The 20,031-nt window shown below is 39.5% G+C and overlaps 1 protein-coding gene and 1 pseudogene across 3 annotated transcripts in view; one reads left to right on the top strand and one right to left on the bottom strand.

The window, feature by feature from the left end:
• CD96 (CD96 molecule) overlaps positions 1–20,031 on the bottom strand; it is a 93,260-nt gene that overhangs the window by 17,365 nt on the left and 55,864 nt on the right. For 2 of the 3 annotated variants that reach the window (XM_037144316.2, XM_037144315.2), the window contains exons 9-10: positions 3,388–3,456; positions 2,789–2,860 (exon numbers count right to left, since the gene is read on the bottom strand). In XM_037144316.2, coding sequence (XP_037000211.2) covers positions 2,789–2,860; positions 3,388–3,456 — 141 coding nt within the window. The remainder of the gene's footprint in view (positions 1–2,788; positions 2,861–3,387; positions 3,457–20,031) is intronic. The other variant, XM_037144317.2, reaches the window with a different exon arrangement.
• LOC119048653 (uncharacterized) lies at positions 1,877–1,947 on the top strand (annotated as a pseudogene).

Raw genomic sequence — 20,031 nt, 5'->3', positions numbered from 1 at the left:
ATAAGATATTCTGGCTGGCTTAGTACATTATGGCTATGGTTTTAATGGGCTTCATAATATTTAATTGAGTTATTATCTCACCTATTCCACATTCTCTTATTATTGGACAAATTCTTCCTAAACACCCTATCATTCTCACTCACTCACACAGATATTTTGGTTTTTAGTCATATATTATGACTATATTATATAATGTTATTTAACCCCAACCTATCTCTGGTATGCCCATTCAAAAGCAAACCCTGTTTTGAATGTTCTATTAGTCACATATAATTTTTAACAAAATTATCACATATTATACCTAAATTGTATGGTGGTTGGTTATACTTACTTTTAAATTTTATTGAAAAATATTATTCCATATATTGTCACCTGGCACTTACTTTTTTGACTCAACACAATGTTATAAAGATTCATTCATGCTGTTGTATGTGACTATCATTTACTCATTTTTTTATTGCTCTGTGATATTTTATTATATGCATATGCTACAATTTATTTATCTATTCTCTTGGCCATAATGATTTATATTATTCCTAATTTTTGCTGTTATGAATAGTATACATACCTCCTGGGTAGATGTACTAGTATGTTTGCATGTGCAGTGGAATATCTGTCTGGGAGAAAAAAATTGTTGGATTGCAGGGTATGAAAATGTTCATTTGTTAAATGTAATGTCAAAGTGATGGAAAGTGATGGCACCAATTTTCACTTTCACCAGCAATATATAAATTCTTACATTATTTTACAGTCCATATAACACTTGGTAATTACGGACCTCTTAATTGCTGCTAATTGATTAGGTATAAAATAGTTATCTGATTCTAGTCTTCATTTGCATTTCCTAATTTCTAGAGAGGCGGAGAATCTCTTTTTCTGGCCACTTGTTTCATGATTTGTAATATGCCTGTTTGCTCATTTTCTATAGTGTTCTGTTTTTTCTTACTGATTTGTCGGCATTCTTTATATGTTTTTATATAAAATTTAGATACTTTGTGAAGTATGTATTCTTCATTCTTTTTCAATTACATGTGTGACAAGTATCTTCTCCTAGATTATAGCTTTCATTAATTTTACATTCTTTAAGGTGTCTTTTGATAATTTAAATTTTTTAAGTTTGATTCTATTTCAAATTATTTTAATGGTTAGTGCTTGATGTCTCTTCTTTAGGTCCTTCCCTACCCCACAGCTTGGGAAAATATTCACCTTTATTTTGTTACATGTTAATGCTTTGTTGATATAAAGAACAGTCTATGAATTTTTTTGTGTAATGCATATGGCAGAAGTACATTTCAGTGCTTTTTTTCTTATAGATAATCAATGTTTCTAGGTTCATTTGCTAAACGGTCTCTTCTCTTCACAGTAATCTGTCTTGCTACCTTGACACACCTCTATGTTCTACTTATCTGCGAATCTCTTTGTGTGCCCTCTCTTTTTATAATGGCTTTTCAGTCATATTTATCTGAGCAGTGAGTTCACAGGTGTGCATTACAGTTGACATTTGAACAACACCGGGTGTAAGGTCCCTGACCCCTGAGAGCTGGAAATCCACATATAACGTTTGGCTCCTCCAAGACAATTATCAGTAGCCTACTGTTGACCAGAAGCCTTACTAATAATATGCTCGATTAATACATATATTGTATGTTATATGTATTACACACTGTATTCTTACAACAAATTAAGCTTGAGAAAAGAGAATGTTTTTAAGAAAATCATAAAGAAGAAAATACATTTATAATACTATATGTATTTATTGAAAATATTTTACATATAAGTAGGTCTGTGCAGTTCAAACCTGTGTTGTTCAATGGTCAGTGTGTATCATTAACATTTATTAAAAGAGATATGGTACACTAAAATATAGAGTTATACACAGACAAATGATGAAAGTATCTCATGAATTAAAAATTATGATTAATCCAAATCTGTGAAACTGATGTCCATAAAAGAGATGAAGGAAATAAATGAATAGTGCTATGAAAAGCAATATTATACATGTTTCTCTTTTATGTATTTCCTAAGGATGAGTTCCCAGCAGAGAGATGACTGAGCCAGTGGGTACAAAAGATTTCAAGAAGTTTTAAATATACGACTTAAATGCTTTCCAAAGTGAACATACACATAGACTTTGTGGCAAAGGGCCTAGTGGTTTAATTCACAGCGTTTGGCCTCCGAGGTCTTCGCTTCTGCCACATCCCTTGCTATGTCCCCACAGTGCTGATCTCTGTCTTAATACCACTAGGAGACAGTGTGTTTCCTCTTCACATCCTGTCCATATCTACTAAAACAGCAGACACTGTAGCTGCTGGTCGGCCAGGCTGAAAGTAACAGACCAGTTCTGTGCCTCACCCTGGGCTCCATTTTTCATTTTTATTAGTGACATGTATATTCTGCCAGGATGCTCTTTCCCTAGACACACCCGAAGCTTGCATTTTTACTTCCGTTACTTACATCTTCACTCAGATGTCACCTTAAATTTAGGTCTTGAAAGGCCTTACTTTATTTAAAATGGCAACCTACTCTCACATTTTATTCTCCCTTTCTCCCTTCCCTGTTTTATTTGTTCTGTCTCACCATTTGCCTATCTTCCTTCCATCAGTGTCTGGAACTAGGATCTGTTGTTTATTCACAGATGCCTGCCCAGCTCCAACATCAGTGCTTTAAACATGGAAGATGCTTTGTAAATATTTGTTAATTTCATTATGAGTAAAACGCATAGGAGTTACTCAGTATATGTGTTGGATGAGTGATGAGGCCCAGGGGACTGAAAGGGACTCATACTTACAGGTTTCAATGTCTCTCCCACTGGAGGTCCAGGAGTAGTTGAAGCCTTGGGCAGTCACATGGGAATTGCCAGCTGTAAGACAAAATTTCCAGAATATAAACTTTTTATAAAGCTATAATTTAACTCTGCTCTGATGTGCTAAATTTTTAATCTATGGGACTGTGGGGAAATCTGAAAATCGAAAATACACTTCCCTATGCAGGAATGCTAGCTGGCATACTGAGCAAAAGTTCTGCAGCTTACGTTTAATGCCAACTTCTTGCACTCTGCTCTCTTTTTCTGTTCCTGTTACCAATGCACATCACTGGGACTACTGTCAAGATTACTTGACAGTACTCAAATATCACCTTGAAATCCCATGACAAATAAAAGGCATAGTGTAATAACGAATCACCAACCCTTATTTTTAAGATTATAGTGATTGTCACATCAATATATAGTAATCAGATCATAAATGACAAGCAACCAGGCCCAAATTATCAACATCGAATCAGAAATACAGCCTTCTGCCCAAACCTCAACACTATCCGTGCCTGCAGTAAAACTTGTGAGCCTGTTGTCTCCTCTGAATTATTTCAGGAAAGCCTTGCTGTACTCACTTTGAGGCATGTTGTTTGGAGTCGATGCACTCACATCTATGAGGGCATTTGAAGATGTAGCTGGATACCCTATTTTGAAAACAAAATTTCCAAATTGCTGTAGATATTCACATACATGTTTAACTCTGCTACTACTATTAACAAGGGTGGTAAGCAGAGCATGGGATATTCAGCTGGGAAGAATCTTAGTGCCTATGTGATATTCACTTTATCTCATTAGTTATGAAACTGAGTCTAAAAGGTACATGGTTAAGAGCACATACCGAATATGCAACATCATTTATTTGACACTAACCAAGTTTTTCCTAACAAAAGCCGAGGCGTTACATTCACATTTTCCAAACACATTCTTACAGTGTATACTGTGTGCAAGACTCTAGTCTCCAGGCAAATAACAATAAAGACAAGGTTCTCACCCCCGTGGAATTCATCTTACAGCAAATTTCACAACTGTCTATAATATTTTAACATTATAATATTTTAACACACTACCTATGGTTTTATATTTACATCAATTTTTCGCTTTTGGATTAGCTCAGTTTAGGTGTTGTGATAAATCATCATTTCTCATTCTCCTGCTCCCTCTCTCCCCCTTAAAATAAAAAACTAGTTCATATTCTTTGAAAATATTTCTAAAGGTGAAGCAAATTAAAAAGGAAAAATACTCAATCACACTCCACTGAAAACATGTTATGTCTCTTAGAAAGATCAATTTTCAATATATTACATCTATGTGTATTTCTTCTCTGTTCCAAAACATACTTTAGGTGGTTTTGATAAATATGCAATGCAAGAAGATAAAACAAGTGAAGAGAAAGGAAAAACATGGACAAGCAAAACAGTTATAAAGGTATGTTCAGCTTCCTTGAAACCTGAGTGGGGTAGCGTACAAAGTGTACTAGTAGCTGTATCCCCCACATTTAGTCAGAACTTTCTAGTAACAATGCTAAGAAATAAAAAGTACATGTTATGCCATTGATGGACATCATAAGATAAAAACAGTCAATTTTTAAGACGAATCAAAGCTATTTCTTTTATTGTGGTAAAAAATAAATTTCTCTCCAGGCTTTATAAAAAGATACTGAACAGTGTATACAATTCTCAACAATATCCTTACATTCTGACAGCCTGCATGCTCACCCACCCTCAAGCTTTAAATGGTAGTGAACCGCATCCTGGCTTCCCAGGTACCTCAGTTCTGAGAAAAGGGATGCCTTAAATAGAAAATATGGATTATTGAATCTCTGAATAAAATACGTGTGACAAATAAAGAAATGGGCATAGAGTTCACATATAGAGATGGTCAACCACTTTTTTTGCAATGAGCTTACCAATAAACACCAAAGATATGTGTGTGTATATACACTATATCTCAGCTCCATGAATATCGTCGCATATGAAGAGAAGTGTTAGAAGCTGCCTCAGCTCAGATATCATGTTATATCAGAAACTAAAATGGGTGGAAAATATTTTAAATATAGGATAAAAACAGATTTATGTATTTAACAGATACTTATTGAATGCATAGGGGATGAAGTAAAAAGCAAAAAATTTCCTCTGCCCTCATGGAAAATAATTGAGTGAAAATAAAAGTCAATGTGTTAGACTACTGGCTGATCACCAAAGCCAGTCCTCTTCTCTTTGGCAGAGGTGAAGTTCAGTTCCTAGTCTCCTGTGTGGCTAGGTGTAGACATGCATTGGGCCCTAGTCGATAGATTATGAGTGAGAATGATGACTGTCATTTCAAGGCTTGACCTATAACATCTTCTGCATATGATCCTCCATGACCTTTCCTCATGTACCATCCAGATCTTATGATGCAGGGAGACTCAGAGGTCACAACTGAAGGGTGACAGAGCTGCCAGCAGCCTGAGTTCTCGAATGACCGTGGAACAGGGAACCCATCCACTGGCTTGGCCCCTCATTGGCTCTTTCCTTAACTTATACTATATCACTACAAAATCAAGTGTAAATAAACCAAATAAAAATTTGGAATTTGTTGTTACTGTGGTTTGTATCCCTTGGCAAAGAGTAAAACCATGATTGCCATTTGAGGTGGAGAATACAGTCTGTGGTAGAAAAAATATGGCATGGCATGGGCTTCCGGAGATGGAAAACTTACCCCGAAAGTGGAAGCTTAAGGAAGGTTTTCTCAAAACATGACATAGCAACTAGGCCTGGAGGATGACAGAAATTAGTAAGACAAGCTGGGAGTTGCAGGGAGAAAGAGGAGAAGCAAGAATATTCTAAGCAGTGTGAACAGAAAAGGTAGCAGAGAACTGAAGTCAACTAAAACTGTTGGGAACACTGTGCACAGTGAAGAGGTGCAGGTGGAGAAGTAAGCAGGAGCTATACAGCAATGGCCCCATGGGAGAAATGACATTCAACTGGAACTTACAAGGTGCTCTCACCTAGTGAGAGCCGTCTAGTTCTCTATCTCTATCTAGTTCCGGCCACCTAGTGCAAGCTAGTGGTGGCCTGAACTAGACAGTGAAGGCTGTAGGGATGAAGAGAAAGAAATAGGTTTAAAATGTGGACTCAGAGCAGCTTGGTTAATGATTGGGTATAGGAAATAAAAAAGAGAGGGAGAGAGAAGTCAAAATAACTCCAAGATTTCTGTCTCAAGCAGCTATTTGGATCATGCTATTATTAACTGAGAAAATCAACAGAGAAGGAGTTTTAGAAGTGGCCAGAAGCATGAAGATGAATTAAATTTGGGGCTGATTGATTCTGAGTACGTATGAGACACTGAATTCCAGCAGAGGGTTGACCATGTGAGCTTGAATGTTAGCTATGAAACTGGGATGTGAATAGATATTTGTGAGACACCAACATGTACACAAAAACTGGAGTAGCTGTGAACACCAGGGAGGGTGAGTCCAGGGGGAAAAGTGGACCTAAGAAGAAACAATGGAGAATGCTTTCATATAATGGGCTGGCAGGGGAAAAAAGAAGGTTGAAAAGGAGGAGCCAGAAAGGCAGGAAGAAAGGATATGGTGTTACAGAAGCCAAGGGGACTGAGGGCTTCCAGAAGCAGGGCAAGTCAGTACAACTCAGCAAATGTTTGTTGGTGAACCCTGTGTGTCAGTTGCTGGGTCCGTGGTGTCAAACACTGCTGAGAAGACAGGTTTCCATATAGCTCTTGACTGCTAGGAAGCCATTGCATTAGTATCCAGAGTCTGTCTAGGAAACAGAATGGCAAAGCACCTGAAGACTTGTGAAAACATTGTAGATTACCTATTAAAAGCTTGAATTCCAGGGCAAGACTCCTTGGGGTGAATTCTGGCTTAGTTCTAAGTTGGATGTATGATTTTGGGAAAGTCTGTTGGTTTTTCTCTTCCCCTCTAATTCCTCACTTGTAAAATAGTACTTTTTAGTAGGGTGATTGCAAAATTAAGTCATTCCTACCAAGTTATTAGAAGAGTGCCTGGCATAAAGTAAGTGTTAAAAAGTGATCTTAGAAGCTGTAAAATAGGGTATCTATAGTTAGTTCAGGTGTTGAAAATATAAGCATATCTTATCAATGGAGACTCGAATCTCCTGATGAGTTTTACAATTGCCCAATTTCCCTTGGTCTTTCCCTCACCTTGATTCAAGGTAACTAATCTCTCCCTCCCCAGGCTAACCCAAGTGAAGAACTACATTCCAAAAGGAGCACCAGAAAGGGGTAATTGTTAGGGGTGAAGAGTGGCAGCTTTCTGGGGCATTAGCTTTATGATCAAGAAGTAATTTCTACTGGTAGGGTCACTAACATCTCCTTCTCTTCCACTTCTCTGAGCCACCAGCAGTTCAGATTCTTGTGTAGTAATTGTGACTTCCAGCTCACTGCCTCGCAGCACTCATCAGAGAGGAGGGCCCAGGCAGTCCCTGCATCAAGAGCAGCGGCGCTTCTCTTTGGGCAACTGGTTGGTTGTTACTTTGTGAACCTATGTATCACAGAGTCAATCTGAATTTTATTTCTTTCACTGAGATGGCTTTATCTTTGTCCCTTTGTAGCAAATTCTTCAGTTACCTATCTAAAAATTTTATATTGTTCTGTATTTTTAAAGTTATCTCATGTCCTTTTTGGAATAAGGCATCATAAAAATGCATAACAGCAAACAATAACTAGCCATAAATAATACTTAGATACTGTGAATTACTGGGAGATATTATATAGGCCTCCTAACTGAAGAAAGACTGAAACAGAGAGGGGAGAGGAAAGGGGACGAAACTGTACCCATGTTTTAAACAATTTTCAGAAGGATGAAGTAAATGATCTCTTTCGTCTGGCACCATATTCCTCGTGTTAGGCTTTCACTGACAGTCTACAGTCTCTTACCTCCCCTGCCATGGACCAGCATCATCATTCATTCATTCATTCATTCATTCATTCATTCATTCATTCATTCATTCATTCCTCCCTGTTCTCCTCCCTCTTATACTGAGAACTGACCTGCACAGAAGTCACTGAGTGATTTGTAAGAGAAAAGAGAATTGTTTTAACAGTGGTGATGCAGTACTAAGGGTGATAATAACGGCAAAGAAATAGAACTAGGAAGTAATCACCAGAGAACATAGTATTTATTTGTAAGCTATACCAGTATTACCTAGAAATCTCAGATTACTAAGCAATTGCCAGACACCTTTTAAGTACCTCTTACTTAAGAGCAACAGACATTTTTCTTAGCAAGTCCAACTGCCCACACAGGCTGGCACTGATTAGGTCCTTACAATTTAATTCTAGTCCTATCACTGGAACCCTGATGAAGTATGATAACTTCACTGGGAATTCCATTTGTATTAAAATGGCTAATTAAATGTTCTTTTTCGGAGGTCAGAAAATAATGTGAAAAAACTGCGGGTTTACTGCAAAAGAAGGAGCAGTCACAGGATTCTATGCAGCATGTGCTGCTTGCCGACAATGTGGGAGGAGGAGCACGTGTGTGCTGCTGTGACCTTCCTGTCACCGCTCTCTTGTCTGGCTTAGACATCAGTGCTGCTCTTTGCTTCTTCCACATGCAGCACCCCTGTGGAGCTTGTTGAGGGCTGAATAGTGCCAGTAAGCTTCTGGGAACAAAGGGATCAATGACACTCCGTCACTGTCCTGAGACAGTGGAAGGTCATTTCAGTCTTACTGGTCTCCAGCTGAATTTTGTTTGGATCTTGCCCTGAGGGTCTGAACCAGGTTGCACAAGTTGTTGAAAGGGTGATCCCTTTACTATGGAACCTTGTTCCTCAGGTAGCAGGCAGAGCTGAAGCCATTTAGAGAACTATCTAGGTTCCTAGATAAATTAAACCCCACCTACTCCACTCGGCTCTACGCCATAGTTTAAGGTTAAGGCCACTTGGCCTGATATGAGCGGACCTCTAACAATGTCCACATTGTTACCTTTCCCTGGTCACTTCATGCATTCTTTCCTTTATTCACCTGCATTTGGGAGACTCTATCTTTCAAGCGTTGTGCTTCACCTGGCGGGTACAATGATCAGCTTCCCTGGAGTTTAAGTTTATGGAGGATATGTTCATCAATCAGAGAATTAACAAGTCAATTCAAATATTAAAACACATGAAAGAGAGAAGGCTGAGTCCAAGTCCCAGAAAAGCTCTCCTGGGGGAGTAGCAGAAGAACTGGGGCAGGAGGGGGAGGTGGTGAGAATTTCCAGGCAGAGGATAAATGAGTGGCAGCTGTCCATTCCTGGCCAGCCATTACAAGTCCTCAAGGAGTGTTTGTTCTGAGTGTTAAGCTGATGCATGTGTGAAACTGTGGCACATTACATGTCTCAATACACACCTACCGCCTCAGTAGGACACGGCTCTAACCATGGCACACGGGTGCCGGAACACTGTTGACTCCGCAATGCTTTGTGGTTGCTGCTGTTGTGCTTCAACACAGCCCTTCCTAGAGCGTGACCAGGAGCTCCTGGAGCTAGAGCGTGACCAGGAGCTCCTAGACGACATAGCTGACTGTCTCCTGACACCAAGTACATACAGCATTTTTAAAAAATTGTATTTGCATTCCTTCTAGCCAACTCTTTAAAAGACTTATATTGATTAAGATGAAAGAGATAATCTTGGAAGATGGAGAACATAGATATGATTTTTTTTAAAAAGAGCAACTGAAGAAGAGTTTTCGAACCAAAATCTGAAGGTGTAATGGAAGAAAATAGTGATGACCTAAAGATTTATAATTTTATATAAATTTAAAATGTTATTCAATTTATACAAAGAAAGTAGTCATTTATATGTAAAAGCAACAAAATACCATCCTCATATAAATGAGAAATCAGAAGATAAACTTTTGTGGAAAAATTCATCTAATTAAATACTCCAATCAAAAGAAAACCACCAGGTATGGAATTATCATAAAAAGACCAGCAGTAAGTACTGAAATAGGTGAAAATGAATTCATATTGATCACAGTATCAAGATTAAGTTTATTCTTCACAAGGCGGAAAAGCCTCTTCAATATTCAGTAATTGGTTCTATAGTATAACTTAGCATGTGCATAAGTAATGTGCTACACTCAGTGACAGGGTTGTTTGTTGCTAGTTATTTCTTCTTCAGTTTGAATGTTTATTATTATTAAATCCTACTGGTGTCCAGAGATACAGTAAAATAAGTTGTTTCTAGGAAAGGAGTTTAGAAAAAATACCTTGTACAAAATGTCTTGTTTGTATTATTTCATAAACTACCATGAGGTTAGATGAGAAGGCTTAAAACCTTCCTAGCCCATTTCTATTTCTATACTCTAAAAATATCCTCACTAAAATTAAAAATTAACCATTCATATCACCACTGGAAATTCAATTAAGTCAAAAGACACCTCTAGTCAGCTCTGGGTTGAACAGGGAAGACAGAAACACGTTCTGCAGAGCTAATTCTAGTTGGCTCCTCAGGATGTCATGAAATAAAACCAAATCTCTTAACCCAGACTTCTGCTACCTTCTCAGTGGCTGTTCCTTTCACTGCTGGAGAAGAGGAAGGCAGGAAAATGCATGGTGGGTTAATTGGGGGGAAATATTAAAATACTTTCCAAGCAATTTAAATTTTAAAGATCATTCATTAAAGAACTACTACGTGCCAAATAAAAGAGACAGATGAGCAAGCGTGATGTAAGGTAAATGGAGAAGGAAGAATAAATGGTAATAAAAAGAAATGTCGATTGGTCATTGTTTCCTCCTTCATGGAATTCAAAAAGTACAAATTACAGGTCGATTTATTTGAGATAAATATTGTTTACTAGGCTCCTCTTTTGGTCAGAGCATTGCCTTCTCATGTGGGTCTCTGCTTTGTAGTTGCTTTTTCTTTTGCATTTTCACATTTGATGCTCACAATAACTATATTAACTAGACAAAATATTATTCCTGTTTTTAAGATAAGAAAGCAGTATTAGAGAGGTAAAATGACTTGCCCAAGTTACAGAGCCAGTAGGTGACAGAGAATTGAAGCCAAGAACTGAACCCAAGGCTGTCTGACACCAAAGACTATATTCATTCTATGCTGGTAGTCCTGTAGAGTGTTGTTAGCTTTAGTACAGCCTGCATCAGCAGAACCGGGGCTGAGCCATGAAAGAGCTCAGTCATGGTCCCTAACACACAGCTGCCTATAAGAGAAGGCCTTTGATAGCTCCTGCCTCTGCCTCTCCCACCATCACCTCTCAGCTTCCTGTCAGAGGATTACCCAACCTTCATGCTTTGAGCTGGTGCTTTTTGGGGGAGGGGCTTCCTCTGCTGACCCTGAAACCCTTCCTTTGTTAATATCTTCCTCCCTTGTACTTTAAAAAATATCTTTCAGTCTTCCCTCCAAATTTACTGAGTTGTTAATATGTACTGATAATCAGGAGTAGTCACAGTTCTAAGTGTTAAAAATACTTCAGCAGCAAATCAGACACACACACACACACACACACACACACACACACACACACACACACAAGCTTGCCCTCATGGGATTTACTTTCTTCTGGGGACAAAAAAAGACAAGAAATGATACAGGATGTTAAAATGATGCTATAGAGAGGGGACAAGAAGTGAGACAGAGGGAGCTGCAGATTTAAATAAAATTATCTCGGACTCAGATCAAGAACATGACGTTCGAACAATAATTAGAAGAAGATGAAGTATGGGACGTCTGGACTTTTGGGGGAAGACTTTTCCAGGCAGAGGGAATAGGTAAAAGAGCCCTGAGGTGGGAGAAACCTCGGCGTGTCGGAGGATCAGTAAGGAGGCCAATTCGGGTGAAGTAAAATGAGAAAAGGGAGAGAATAGTGTGGTGGGGTTATAAGATATTAATTGGATATAAGATGTGGCCTTTCATGCTAACTTTGTTACCTTCTTCACCGCCCACTTTTCTTCTCTACCCATGTGACCAAGATTCTGGTGGGTTTTATTTACATCAGGATCCATCTCAAATAGATACATACTTCTAGGACTAGAATGTTTGCTTTTATTAAAACACACATATAACTTAGACTGGGTAGTTAATCAACCACTCTAACTTCCTACCCTGAGTTCCAAAAGGGATTTAAGGGGACTAATAATAAAATGCATTTGACGCTGATGATAAACCAGGTACTATATTAGGTGGTTTGCATGTCTAGTCTCTTCTGTTGATTTTAATAACCCATTGAGAAAGGAACTACCCATACAAACGTTCTTCCTTTTCTTCTTTCTCTTGTCGTCCCCATTTCTTTCAAACAACACTACTTTTAGCCATGCTTTTAAAACGATGTTTATTATTTGCCAATCCATCATACTGCTGCCCCAAACTCCAGCTTTCTGTGGACATTTCAATGAGTAAAATATCACCTCATCACGTTTACTTCATTTTCACTACATTTATTTTATTTTATTTTCAAATAAAATTGTATATATATAGGTATACAACATGACAATTTGAGGTACATATATGTAGTGTAATGATTATTATGTGCTAATTAACATATCATCTCTCCTCGTGTAGTTATCACTTGTGTGTGCATGTGATGACGGCTCCTGAAATCTACTTTCTTAGCAAATTTCCAACATTCAATACAGTGTTAACTGTAGTTAATATGCACACCTTTGGTCTCCAGACTTGTTGATCCTGCATGAGTCCCACTTTGCACACTTCGACCAACACCTCCCCATTTCCCCCACTTCCCCATCCCTGGTAACTACCGTTCTACTCTGTTTCCGTGCATTTGACTTTTGGTTTAGATTCCACCTATGAATGAGATCATGACCTTTTTTCTTCTGTGTGTGGCTTATTTCATTTAGCATAATGTGCCCCAGGTTCATCCATGTTGTTGCAAATGTCAGTCTCCTTTTTTAAGAATGAATAATGTTCTAATTATTTGTTTATATATATATGTGTGTGTGTGTATGTATATCATAGAAATCTACAGATGGATAAAGATTTATGACCATATGTATGATCATATATATATGATTTCTTTATCCAATGGAAACAGATGGTGTTCATATCTTGGCTATCATGAATAGCGCTGCAATGAACATCAGAACATGGATATCTCTTAGGGGTGACTAATATCATTCCTTTGTGTATATACTCAGAAGAGAGATTGCTGAATCTTTAGTAGTTTTACATTTAGTTTTTTGAGAAACCTGAAACACTGTTTTTTATTATGTTTTTAAAAAAATTTTTATTTATTAATCTTTAGAGGTGAAGGGAAGGAAAGAAGGAGAGAAATATTCATGTATGGTTGCCTCTCATGCATCCCCTGTTGGGAACTGGCCTGCAACCCAAGCATGTGCCCTGACTGGGAATTGAACCGTGACCTTTTGGTTCACAGACCCATGCTCAATCCACTGAGCTACACCAGCCAGGGCTTTACTATGTTTTCTATACTGTTTTCCATAGTGTCTGCACCAATTTACCTTCTCACCAATGGTGTATAAGGATGACCCATATCCTTTTTCCATATCCTTGTCAACACTTGTTATGTTCTGTTTTTTTGATAATAGCTACTCTAACAGGTGTGAGGTAATACCTCATTGTGGTTTGGGTTTGCATTTCCCTGATGATTAGTAATGTTGAGCGTATTTCCATATACCTGCTGGCCATTTGTGTGTCTTCTCTGGAAAAATGTCTATTCATGTCCTTTGCCCACATTCTAACAGGTTGTTTCTTATTTTCTATTGGGTTCCATGATTTCTTTATACCTTTTGAATATTAACCCATTATCGGATATATGACTTGCAAATATTTTCTCCCAATCCATAGGTTGCCTTACATTTTGTTTATTGCTTCCTTTGCTGTGCAATTTTTTAAAATTTTGACATAGTATACTTTTGTCTTTTGTTTCCTGAGCTTTTGGTGTCATATCTAAGAAATTATTGCCTAGGCCAATGCCAAGGAATTTTCCCCTATGCTTTCTTCTAGGAGTTTTACAGTTTCAGGTCTATGTTTAAGTCTTTAATCTATTTTGGGGCATTATTGTGTGTGTGTGTGTGTGTGTGCATGCATGAGTGTCTATATGGTATAAGATAAGGGTGCAATTTCATTTATTTAGATGTGAATGTCCAGTTTTCCAAGCACCGTTTACTGAAGAAACTATCCTTTCTCACTGAGTACACTTGGCACCCTTGTTGAAAATTAGTTGACCATATGTACTAGGGTTTATTTCTGGCCTCTCTATTCCACTCCATTGGCCTATGTGTCTGTTTTCAAGACAGTCTTGCACTATTTTGATTACTATGGCTTGGCGGTATGGTGAGAACCTAGGAAGTGTGCTCCCCCCAACACTGTTCTCAGGGATCCTGGCCGATGTGCCCTGAAGTTTGGGGAAAAGGGGACCAATGCCTGACTGAGGTTGAAGGGGATGTGCTGGGAGCCCATTCTTGGCTGGCAGTGCTAAATGGGCCTAGAGAGGACAGATATGACCATCATGAGGAAAAGAAGCACTTTCCTTAAGTAAGAGGCCAAAGTGCCTATCTTCCCAGACAAAACTAAAGAATTCAAAGAATTCTCATGCAGGGAGAATTCCCAAAAGAAATTAAGAAGCCCCCATATGGGATGGGCCCCCAGAAGCTCAAGGGCTGCAGGAAAGAAGCAGCAGAAAACTGGAGAAGAAGTGTAACCTGCACCAGAGGGACAGCGGCCACAGGCCAGTCACAGATTTCTGAGGAACGTGCCAAAGTGCCATGTGAGGTTGAGATGACTATTTTTATTCTCCCCATCCAGAAAGCACCTAAATCAGATTATGGAGAATGTGACAAAGAAGGTCTCTCCCTACTTACCTCTCCTGGTTGTCCTCTACCTTGTGACCCCCCCAAATCCGTTCAAACCAATAACTAGGAGTGGAAGAGAGGAAGAAGCCAGGAAATCGTGAAGACACCTCCCACACCTCTCCCCCGACCCCCACAGACACACAGCATTGGACCTCACGCAAACCTCACACCCAGGCTTCCACAGCTGACACAGACCCAGGCTGCAGATGGGTGGAGGGGCAGAAGTTCTGGACCAAATTAACTTTTCCGAGTTTTGACATTATGTTTGAAAAGACTTTTAAATTATTGACAGGGGCCTGGTTTTGTTACTGAAAGAGACCAGACAAAATGTATTATGTGCAAATCACCAAAAGAGAAAAAAAAAAAGCAAAGGAGTCTGCCTGAAATTTCTTTAGAAACTATTCAATAGAACCCTTTTTTGTCAGGCAATGCTGGGAAAAAAATTACTTTTTGCTAACTTACCCAGACCAGCTTATTTATTAACTAACTACAAAGGTAGTTATTTATAAATTTAGGCTATTATTGCTTGAGTGATCTTATCAGTCAAACTAAATTATTCAAGACTTTACCTTCTTCCTGTGTAAGATTGAACCTAAAACTTACTTTCTCAAATAACACTTTCATCAGCCTTCCATTCCATCAACACAGCATCTGTTGGCATAACCACCTAATCTCTCCAACAAATGTGTCATTGTACTTTATCAATGACAGCATCTCCATCAATATCATCACCTGCAGCACAAAGAGCCTTTACACCTGTGCCAACATTCACTGGAGAAGTGTGCTTAAAAGTGTATAGGCTACGCATCCAAACACATCTGAGTCAGCCTCATCAACCCTGGACATCAGGATGAGGTGGGCAGTGACCTTCAGGCCCACATGAAGGAGACACCTCGTGTGCGATCCTAACCTCTGCACAAGACCCTGTTTCCATGTTGGGGGCAGACTGTTTGGGGAAACACCTGCTTCTGGGTAATGAAAGACAACTTGTTTAGCTGGCTTACTGGTCTAGACAGAGTTTGGAGGACTCTCTTGAGAGAAAACAATAGTACGAAGGATAGAGCTCATCACACAACATGTGATGCATTTGTAGACACTCAATAATTATGAAATGAACGGAAAGGTCGTGCGATAAATTTTCCCAGAGACATCTTACTCCAAGGAGGGAAACTGGATAAACAAATATGCAAACTAAACCAGTCATCAAGAAGGCTACCCCTGGCGTATGGGTGACAGGTATGGGAAAATAAAGAAATAAATTCTTTAAGAACTTGTAACATGTGCCCCAGGTGAAATGTGGTAAGAAGGGTATAATGACCAGGTTCCCTAGAATTCATGGGAGAGCGCTGGCATTTTGTATGGATTCTGCACATATCTCTGGGCGATAAGAATTATAATAATGCTGAGAAAAGAGGGAGTAACAAGAAGAGGAGCATCTTTTTCCCTGATTTATTTCCAACTGCAGAAGCGAGCCTCACTTTCAGAGGCTGCATTTCTCAAAAATTGCTGGTCCAGAGAGGGGAAGGATTAGAGGCACAGCCGTCATGTCAGCCTTTTCAGAGCAGCTCTGCCAGCTTCAGACTAGAAGGGATTTAGTCAGAGTCTACAGGCAATTGTTGAGCACCCAGCAGGAGCTCTTGGAGGCAATAGGACTCAGTCTCTGAATTCTGACTGGGTTCCATCCTGGCTCTTCTACTTTCTATATGATATTGGGTAAGTTATTTAACCTCTGTGCCTCAGTATCTTCATCTGTAAAATGGGGATAATAACAGTATCTATAGTGTCATTGTGAGAATTAAATGAGGTAAGCCATTTACCAGTTGCAAATGGTGCCAGACACACTAGAGGCACTCAAATATGAACAAATACTGTTAATATGATTCCTTGCTACTATTGATACAATCATGGAAGTGGGTAGAATACCTCACATAATTACTAGGAAGGAAACCGGGAGCCCTTTGCACGGCAGTCTTCCTCAAACCATTTATTCGTCCCCTGTGATTGGGCAGACAACCCTGTGGAGTTTCCTACTGCAGTCTCTCCATTTCTATATGTGCCCATTCTAATTCAGACCATCACCACTGTAAATCACTTAAAATCTACATCCTTTGGTCTTCTTGCTCCCTGTTCTTGCTGCTACTACTCACCATACACAAAGCTTCTGTTTTACTCACCCACAGTGGCTGTCCGGTGATGCTGAGATCACAGCCCAAGTCCATGGTTCACTAAGTTTAAGTTCCCCCCTCACCTGGCCTCACCTCACCTGAGCCACTTTATAGCCGCCTCCCAAACAAACACTTCCAGCACCCACCCTGCTTGTCTTCTCAGGTCCTGCATTCATTTTATTTTGTTTTGATCAAAAGTATTGTCTGAATATTTGTTGCTCGTCTTCCTTCCATTTGGGGCTATATTTCCTTCCAGATACCTCCCTAATTTCCTGCCTGTGCAGACCTCCCTGATTCTGTTCCCCTCACCACTAGCACTTACTTATTTTCTTACTTTTCCATGCCTGGATACATAACATGTAACGAGGGAGGAAAATATCAGACAGCAGTGGAGGCATCTGGACACTTCAAAGCAGGCGTGGCATGACCAGTGAAGGTTTCAGAAGTCGCTCTCACAAGAGCATGACCAGAGTCTTCTCACTGACTTGCAGACTCTCTCTGGGAACCCCTCTTAGCTTTAGAGCCCAGTACCGAGACCTAAGCTGATCCTGTTTGCTTCCCCTGTGATTTGTATTCGACTACTTTTATCCAATGACATAGTTTCCAGTTCAATTCCCCCCCACCTTTCTGACCTGCTTGCCGACAAATTACTAGTTTGTTGCATCCCCTGGGCAACTGCTTCTTTCAGCTTCTGACCTCCCACTTGCCCAGGATCAGGCATATTCACCTGGGGAGCCCACCAGTGGTTACTCAAGGTGTCCAGGAAATATCCAGACTATGGGGACCAGCTAAGTTTTGAGAGAGGGCTGAATATTAAAAACGATATCACCAGGTCCAAGGGTTGTGCACAGCCACAAAGATAGGAGGGTCTGTGGGCTGGTGGGCAGTGAAATGGGAAGCTAGGCAAGCAGGTCCTGCTAGAACATAAACTCTGTGTATGTGGGGCCCTGCCTGTCAGGCTTATCACCATATTGCCAGCACCTCAAAAATTCCTGGCATGTTGTTGTTGAATAAAAAACTTGCAGACAGTGCAGGGAGCTCCTCGGGGCAGCAGGAAGCCCTGAGTTATGCCAGTATTGTCCCAGACTGTCCTAGACTGGTCAGGTGTCTCTGACTGTCCCATGCGGGCTTGTTTCATCTTGCCACCGAGCTTGTCAGCCCTCTGTCTTTTCCAAGGACAGAAAAGGCAGCTGGGACTCAGCAAACACCAACTAGTTCAGGTAGAACTGAACTGGGTTTCCCTGGGTAACTCGTGAGGTTTGTTATGAGTTACAAGGATCTCCTCTGGTCAGAGAATGTTGTTTCCATTTTTGTCAACATTTGTTTAAAACCTATGCTTTTATTGAGGGGAAAAATATAAACTGGATGTTTGTAGGAAAATCAGTAGCTTAATGGTTACAACTGAATTATGCTCTTCATTACATCTTAGAGTTGGAAATAAAACCATCATCCTTTGAAATGGGCTCCCAAGACATGTTCCATCTTGCTCATTTCCTTTCTTAAAATAACACACAAGGGTGAATCCCACCAGTTTCCAAGGTAGCCAGTGATCATTGCCCTCCAGCTTGCCAAGACAAAATTTGGACTTTTCAGTTGTAATTCACTGATTATTTTAAGAATATAATTTTTATTTAGATGTACTCAACCACTGATTTAACATGCTTTTCCGCATAAAAATCAGACTGAAAATTGTTCCAAACATAATCTATTATTATTATCTTGACAGATGTTGAAATTTTATAAAGCAAAAAATAGCTCCTCTTAGATCACAGCCTGATGTAAAACAGGGTTTCTCAACCTCAGCACTATTGACTTTTGGACCAGATGGTTCTTTGTTGTGGGGGCTGTCCTGGCCTGTGCTGTGTGACATTTAGCAGCTTGGTCTCTACGTATCAGAAGGTAGTAGCACCTCCCAACTTTCCATTGTGGCAATCAAAGTATCTCCAAAGCCTTGGCTGGGTTGCTCAGTTGGTTGGAGCATCACCCTGTACACCAAAAGGTTGCAAGTTTGATTCCTAGTCAGGGCACATACCTAGGTTGCAGGTTCGATCCCTGGTAAGGGCACATAACAGAGGCAACCAATCGATGTTTCTTTCTCATATCAATATTTTTTTCTCTCTTTCTCTCCCTTTCTCTCCCTCTAAAATCAATAAACATGCTTTGGGTGAGAATTTTTTAAATGTCCCCATACACTACCAAATGTCCCCAGGAGGTTGGAGGGCAAAGTTACCTTGGTGAGAACCACTGATCTAAACAGTCATGAAGTCCAACCTGGTGGGTGGGTCCTTATTTTAAGGAAGTCTTTCAATTCTTTAGGAATTTCCCAACTATATCACCACAGTGTGACAGCAGATCAGGTAGTGTTTTTCTGTTTTCTAACAAATATATTTACTTGTGCTCTCTTTCCTTCCCTAATACGAGAGCTCTAATACATTGTGGAGTCCCCAAGGGTAACATTGTCCTTTTCCTTTCCTTGAATTTCTTCACAGACATAAGCATAGTGCTTGGTCTGATGACAACATGTGATGTATGGCAACTAACCCCATAGAAAACTCAGCCAGAAGAAACTCATTTCTGCTTACAGCTGGAAGAAGGGGTAATATAGTATGATTTTTCCTCTTTTGTTCACTGTTGCATTTCCAGCACCTAGAAGAGTATCTGGTACATATTAAGTGTACAGTAAATATGTAATAAATGGGTTACATCACTTCCTTTAAAAATTTTAATGGGGTCCCTGACCAATTTTTTAAAGAAAAACATTTAAGACTTAAGGTTCTCTTTATTCTGCTTTTTCCAATGTTCATCTGTGCTTCTTTGCCACACAATGCCAGCCTTCTGACCCAAGCTTAGCCACTAATATTTTCTCAAATTCTCATCATCACCTTTGCCAATGAACAACTGCTCAGTTTGTTCTCTTTGTTTAGAATGTTTACAAAGCTCTCAATTGAGTCAAATAAATATAACACACACTTCAATAATCAGCTTCCTTCATCTCTCCTAGGTAACACCTGACCGAATTTATAAACTCATGGAGAACTTTCTTTGCTCAAAGCCTAAGACTTATTGGTCTGTAGCTTTCCTTGTGAATTCAGGAAATCCTTTTGAGAGGAAGGGAGAAAAAGCAAGACAGCGAGAGGGAGACACATAGACAGATAGATAGATAGACAGACAGATAGACAGATAGATAGATAGAGATATTGGTGTGAGAGAGAAATATTGATCAGTTGCCCTACATATGTGCCCCAACCAGGGATCAAACCCATAAC

The sequence above is a fragment of the Artibeus jamaicensis genome, unplaced genomic scaffold, assembly GCF_021234435.1.
Source record: "Artibeus jamaicensis isolate MK-2021 breed Jamaican fruit bat unplaced genomic scaffold, CSHL_Jam_final contig_3126, whole genome shotgun sequence".
NCBI lineage: Eukaryota > Metazoa > Chordata > Mammalia > Chiroptera > Phyllostomidae > Artibeus > Artibeus jamaicensis.
This window is presented reverse-complemented; position numbering and strand designations above follow the sequence as displayed.